This window comes from Atta cephalotes (assembly GCF_000143395.1).
Source record: "Atta cephalotes unplaced genomic scaffold scaffold00020, whole genome shotgun sequence".
In the NCBI taxonomy this organism is placed as follows: domain Eukaryota; kingdom Metazoa; phylum Arthropoda; class Insecta; order Hymenoptera; family Formicidae; genus Atta; species Atta cephalotes.
This window is the reverse complement of record NW_012130084.1, coordinates 1,887,271-1,893,879: the sequence shown is the minus strand read 5'-3', so window position 1 is coordinate 1,893,879 and position 6,609 is coordinate 1,887,271. Positions and strand designations below refer to the sequence as shown.

The following is a 6,609-nucleotide window of genomic DNA, read 5'->3' as shown; positions in this document are numbered from 1 at the left end:
TGTTGTTCAGGGAATAATTCCGATCGAAATTCATTCCGACATATTCCATGACATGGACTCAGATTCGTTTTCGCTAACATTATTAAACAATATATATATATGTATATATTAATTTCACTTTAAGTACAAAAGTATATACTAGTTTAGTTAAAAAACAGACATATTATGTAGACGTTTAACATAATAAAGTAGATTTATAACATTACATAGTTGTTACAGTACAGAACTTGCAGCAACATTGCTTACAATGCTTATAATGTTGTTGCAATATTATTAAAAACTGTGCTATATGGAAGCAGGGTAAATATTTTTAGACATTCAGAGAGCATGAAGACGAATTTCTTTAAGATGTCTTTAGAACATTCATTTGAGATCTATATAAATATTTGATATATCATGCTCGCTGAAGATACCCATACAGCATAGAATTCGCAGCAATATCACTGCAATAACACTGCAATATGCAATATTGTAGCTGTAATGTTGCAGCATTGTTGCTGCAATTTTTGTAATCTTAATTACAAAAATACGCTATTGACTCACCATTTTCTTCGCCATCGGTGATGTGATTTTTGAAAAAAGTATCCCATATGAAAAACTATAGAGAAATCTATAATATATATATAATATATATAATATATACGTAACGTATACTATAATATCTTCGTATGGGATATTTTACAAAAATTTATGCTCTAAACTAATTCTCACTTCCAGTTCCAACCTCCGACACCAGACAATTCCTGTTTAAGCAGATAAAGAATAAAAACATATAATTATATTTTATAGTTACAATTTACAAAAATCGACATTTCGCGACCATGAGTTCTAGATTTGCTCACCGTCCAAACTCCTTCAGCATCGTTTTCTCTTCTCACAGCTTAAATTATCGCAATCATTAACGTGATGCGATGAAAACCGTTTAAACTGAACTCGGTAATTTATCAAATAGTTGCGTCGAGAATCGCAAATCGCAAACTACGTGAATCGATATCTCAACGCGATTAACGCGGCGAACCGTGATTGATTGGCATACGGTTGGCAGTACTGAACGCAGCCAAGCGATGCTAGTATAGTGACGCTGCGTACTTCACTTCCGATGTTCCTGATTCGGTTTGTGTATATTTCGACCTAACCTACAAGAGCTGTGGTTTTGCTCCACAAATTACTTTAAAGCTGTAAATTTCAAGATTGTACACATAAAAAGCTAGTGCTGCAAGATGTCGGAGCGTAAGGTTTTGAATGTAAGTACGAGACGAATAATTGCTTTTCATATACCTATGTTTACCTGTATGCTTTGATACTCTGTAATTGATCTGTACCTTCATCTTCTCTTATTTTTTTATATTTTAGAAATATTATCCGCCGGATTTTGATCCGTCGAAGATCCCGCGCATGAAACTGGCGAGAAATCGCCAGTACACCGTGCGATTGATGGCACCATTTAATATGCGATGCAAAACATGCGGTGAATATATCTACAAGGGCAAGAAATTTAATGCGCGTAAGGAGGACGTGGAGGGCGATGATTACCTGGGTATACGCATTTACAGGTTTTATATTAAGTGCACTCGTTGCCTGCAAGAGATATCCTTTAAGACAGATCCGAAGAATACGGATTATGAGATCGAGGCAGGTGCCACAAGAAACTTTATGGCATTGAAACTAGCTGAGGAACAGGCACAAAGGGAAGAGGATGAGGAGAAAGAGGAAGAAGCTACCAACCCAATGAAGCTTCTGGAAAAGAGAACACTCCAATCTAAGCAAGAACTGGAGCTGTTGGAATCTTTGGAAGAATTGAAGGATTTAAATCGGAGGCAGCAAACTATAGATTATGATCAAATGTTGGAACAGTACGACACTGAAGCTGCTAAGCAGAGAACAGAAAAGGAACAAGAGGAATTGGATGAGCAGTATATTAAATCTGTATTTGGCAAAAGACAATTAACTGGAACTGTTATGGAAGAAGAAATTGACGAATTGGAAGAAGAAGAAGAAGGAGAAAGTATTCAACCTCCTATTAAAATACTTAAAACAAACGAAGCAAATGGCAAAGAAACAGTAAGATTTAAATCTTCTATTTAATACATTTTATTTATCGTTTGTTCTTATATCGTTTGCTTTTTTTATTTAGTAAATTTTATTGTTTGTTACAAAAAAAATTTAATTGGAGACATTAAAATTCACAATAACTATTGATTATTTGCAGGAAAATTTTGGACAGTCTTCAAAACCTGCTAAAGCATCATTGTGGTCAGAAAAAATGGGAGTGTCATCTGGTAAAAAGAATTCATCTATTTTAATTAAGAAAAGTAATATTGGAATAAAGATAAATGCTAAGTCATCACAAAGTAAAACATCTAAGATCGAAAATACTGTTTTTACCGATAAAGAAACAATTCTACAGTTAGACAAAACACTCAACACTTCAACGAGTACATCGAATACAGTAAATATAGACACGAAATCTGATAATGTTGGCAATATTCTCCCATTACGGTCTCTCGTAGGTGCCTATTCGGATAGCAGCGATAGCGATTAATAGCAGAAATAAATAAATATATTTTTCATGTATATATTTTCATTCAATAGAATATAAATATTGTTATACAAATTAAACGGGTCTACAAAAACGTATTTGTATAAACACGTTATTTGCTTTAAAATATGTAATATATGTATCGTGTAAAATTTTAAATTTATATATCATTTTACGAATGTATACATGCAAATTAGATATTAAACATGTACATGTAAATAATTTCTTGTAAAATCCAATAGTGGTCGCAGGTTGATATTTAGAGGCTGTGCCGACGGTTACAGAGTTTCTTACAGGATGCCGAAGGTTTTACTCCTAAAACATAAAAGAATAAGTTATCAGAAATATAGAAAAATTGATATTCGATCTGTTTGCAAGGCTAGGCACTCTGTAAGAAATTCTGTCGTCATATTATATCCATATAAAATAGCAGGGAGTACCTAGCCTATCAAAACAGGCCATAATTAACACATTTGAGACGAAAAAAGAACTTTAAAAAAATTTTTTAATGATATGGCAATGAAAAATGTATACAAATGAAAATTCATATAAATTGGTCGGTCTCAAGTGTGTCAATAATGTCCATTATATCTGTAATGACAACGATTAATTCACTAAAATGGATATTTGTAAATACTAATGTTATTATAATTTATAGAAATAACTAATAAAATATCGATTGTTAACATAAAAACGATTATAAAATTTTGAAAAATTCGATGACATTATTAATATGTTCGAAACATATTATTAATATAGAACTTCAAAATGATATAATTATCATTTGATTTTTCAAGGATACTTTTGAATTAGATCGATATAACTGTCGCCCAGAATGAAATGATTATACATAATTATAATATATGATAAGATACATTGTAATGCATATACTGTACGTGAGAAATAATAGCATTATGTCGTATGAATAATCGGATTATATTGTCGAAGAGAGCAGTCGTGAAGAGATTGCCTTGGCAGATGGCCGTGATATCGATAATAATGTTGTTCGCGACGACGACATGACTTCCTGTTACAATCCTTCGCATTATTACGGACAACAATAGGATTAACGAAGAAACAATCCGTATTCTCTTCTGACGAACTGAGCTCATGAAATTTGTTTAAGCGACCTGTTGGTTCGCCGAAGGCTTCCAAAGCTGAGGAATTCATCAGCCAACTATAAAGAGATTTCTGAATGCGATGATTTTCAATTCGATGGATTACGTCACCCCTGAATTTCTTGCATTCCCGCCGACATTGTTCGCAGATGAAAGCCTCTTCCTTATCGGAAGAAGTGCGATACCAATCGTTAAGATGAAACTTTCTTGACGGAGGATCGAAACTTTTCGTGGGTAAAACGCGACGTGAAGAATATCGATATCGTGGGGATTCTTGTGAACGCGGATCGACAAAATGAAACGTTGACGCGGATGCTTCCAGTAACGCTCGTCTCGACTCGCAAGAAAAAACACGAGACAATCTATCATCGCCTGATCGAGGTTTACGTAAATATTTCTTCACGTACCGATTGCTGTCATTTTTAGTCTTCTCCCGCAAGCTCACTTCTAATTGCGCGATGCGATGCTCGAGTCGCGTGCGTTGCGCTTGTGCGCGGTCTTGCTGATCTTCTAGCAGCTTCACCAGCTTTTCCAGTCGCATCACCTGCATTTGTTTGCTCTCCAATGTGGCGTACAATTCCTGAATTGCTTCTGTCTTTGCCGCAATCTGCTTGTTGATCTAGATAATTACATATAATTATTATTAGAAACTCCAAGAGATTCAATCAACTAAGTCTGATTTAATAGATTTTGAAAAATTTTATCAGCAGGAAATTAGATGCAGAATCTACTCTAGATTATGTGATGACAGAATTCCATAAAAATATAATAGTTTGTTTACATGATTTGACAGCTGATTGGCAAAAAAACGAACAAATTGGCAGCAGAACTCGAGTAGAATCTGCGTTCGAACACATTATACAGACTCTACTGACAAAATAATGCTTAATATGGATATCGATAGTAGCAAATCTATTGTATTTTTCTGATTGAATTTGCTGCTAATTTATGGACAATTTGCTTACTGAGAATATGATTGCAAAAGCAATGCGTCAAACAGTAAGGCATCAGTTATATTATATAGATTTTATAGTCTCAATTAAAAATTAGAAATATTTATTGTATTTAATTAATTTATTATATGAGATAAAATTAGAAAGAAAGCTATAAAGAATGTCGAACATTACTTCATCAATATTTTCGTAATTTTCGTTAGAATTTGCCGCGTTCGCCTGTTTTCCTTTAAGGATGTTCAACAGCTCGTCCCGAACTTTGAGGAATTTGCTTTGCTCGCGCATCACCCGATCACGTTGCTCCAATTCCAATTGCTTTTGTGTCAGGGTGGCCTCTAGCTCGTGGTTTTGTTGAATGACCTCAGCTAAGCTGTTTCGTAGATCACTAATCTGTTGCTGAAGTTCCATTGTATCAAGACCCTGGGTCTTGCTATTTTCTTTCAATCTTGCTTGAAGACGATGCTGAATCTCGGTTAACTGATTCTCCAACACTTCATTTCTTTCTTGCCTATGTATTAAAAATTTTAAATGTAAATTTGAAATCCGAAAGTAAAAATCAAAATTGGATTAAGGTTCCTTATAGAATTAGAAAAAAATTAAAAAATTGAACTGAGATTAAAATTAATCTTACATTAGGGGAAACAAATTTTAAACTGTTAAAGTAATTATGTAGAATGCTCAAGCTGATTTATTGGAATATTAAAATTTTTTGCATCGTACTTGAATTTTCTACATAAATATTTCGATAGTCCAACAAAATCATTTTCAGATTTACATCTAATTAAACTTTTTAGAGGTTTTAGAAAAATCGTTTTTTCTATATTTGAAATGAAAACATTAATTTTCAATTAATTTTGTCTCATATTTTGTCTCATATTTAAAGACATTTTATAGATACACGTTCAAGTATAGCAGGCATTGACGGAATAATATTCTAACGTGATGTTGAAGCGTACGCAAATCTGGCAATTTTCTGGAACCGGGCGTGCTCTAACATCAGATTTTGAAGATCACGAGTCTTGGTTACAAGTTCGGCGGCCAATCTATCCTTCGTCTCATCTTCGTTATCATGACTCTGTTGATGAAAGAAAAGGACTACTAATTAAAATTAATTTTGGAGAACTTACAGGAAACGAAAATCACGATCTAACGAGCAAGAGAAAGCGAATTAAACGGTTTTTAGTTCTTAAATGAGCAGAAATCCCGAAAGTAGTGCAAACTAACAGCCGCTTGATGCATCACAGCGACAATCTCTTGCTTTTCCTTCTCGAGTTGCTCGATCTTCTCCTTCTGTTTTTCTAGCTCGGTTCGGGCTGCCATCAAATCATTATACAGGCAAACCTCGTTCTCCGTGTGGCTATTATCTAAAGATCGATAATCGAAATGAAAGCTTTCGACGAGTAATATATAATGCTCTGTGTTAATGTTTCGTTTAAAATGTAAATGAGAAATTTTCTCGATACTTCTGAAATTACTGAGCTTACCTACCTGTAACAGCTATATTATTGCTTTTTTCAGACGCGAGCTCGCAGAGCAATTGGCTCTTTTCTTCAAGGTGTTTACAACGTTCTTCCATTTCAATTAGAGCATTTTCGGCTTGTTGCCTATGAATTTAATAAAAGAATTATTTAATAGCGAATTTAAAAAAAATTATACACAAATTTCCAAATTTTATCTAAGAAAGAGAATATATATGAATAACCTAAAATGTATATATTTCTTATTATCTATTTATTCTATCTATTTACTCTTTCTTTAACTCTTATTGTTAGATAAATAGGAAATTTAATTATGATAAAGTTGTAAAGAATTTTGTTTTTTAAAGTTAACGTAAAGTGTATATATATATATATATATGGATAATTATATATATATATATATATATATATATATATATATATATATATATATACTTATACTATATACTATACTAACTAAATAATAATAAATATATATATATATATATAGTTTACTTAGTAGTATATAGTATAATAACGAA

At 32.8% G+C, this 6,609-nt stretch overlaps 2 protein-coding genes across 2 annotated transcripts in view; one reads left to right on the top strand and one right to left on the bottom strand.

The window, feature by feature from the left end:
- Positions 1–1,220: 1,220 nt before the first annotated feature.
- Positions 1,221–2,755, top strand: LOC105619258 (coiled-coil domain-containing protein 94). Its single transcript, XM_012200782.1, has 3 exons — positions 1,221–1,244; positions 1,354–2,061; positions 2,210–2,755. The coding sequence occupies exons 1-3, from the start codon at positions 1,221–1,223 to the stop codon at positions 2,540–2,542; spliced, it is 1,065 nt and encodes a 354-aa protein (XP_012056172.1). The 3' UTR covers positions 2,543–2,755.
- A 74-nt stretch (positions 2,756–2,829) lies between these two features.
- Positions 2,830–6,609, bottom strand: part of LOC105619299 (interaptin-like) — a 6,663-nt gene continuing 2,883 nt past the window's right edge. The window contains exons 5-10 of the mRNA XM_012200821.1: positions 6,099–6,214; positions 5,835–5,974; positions 5,567–5,685; positions 4,785–5,118; positions 4,065–4,276; positions 2,830–2,854 (exon numbers count right to left, since the gene is read on the bottom strand). Of these exons, the coding sequence (XP_012056211.1) occupies positions 2,830–2,854; positions 4,065–4,276; positions 4,785–5,118; positions 5,567–5,685; positions 5,835–5,974; positions 6,099–6,214 (946 nt within the window). The remainder of the gene's footprint in view (positions 2,855–4,064; positions 4,277–4,784; positions 5,119–5,566; positions 5,686–5,834; positions 5,975–6,098; positions 6,215–6,609) is intronic.

Excerpts from the sequence above, each read along its gene's own strand:
- LOC105619258 (XM_012200782.1), top strand. The coding sequence starts at position 1,221 with ATGTCGGAGCGTAAGGTTTTGAAT. Across the intron at positions 1,245-1,353 it reads CGGAGCGTAAGGTTTTGAAT|AAATATTATCCGCCGGATTT; the intron begins GTAAGTACGAGA and ends TTTATATTTTAG. Across the intron at positions 2,062-2,209 it reads AAGCAAATGGCAAAGAAACA|GAAAATTTTGGACAGTCTTC; the intron begins GTAAGATTTAAA and ends GATTATTTGCAG.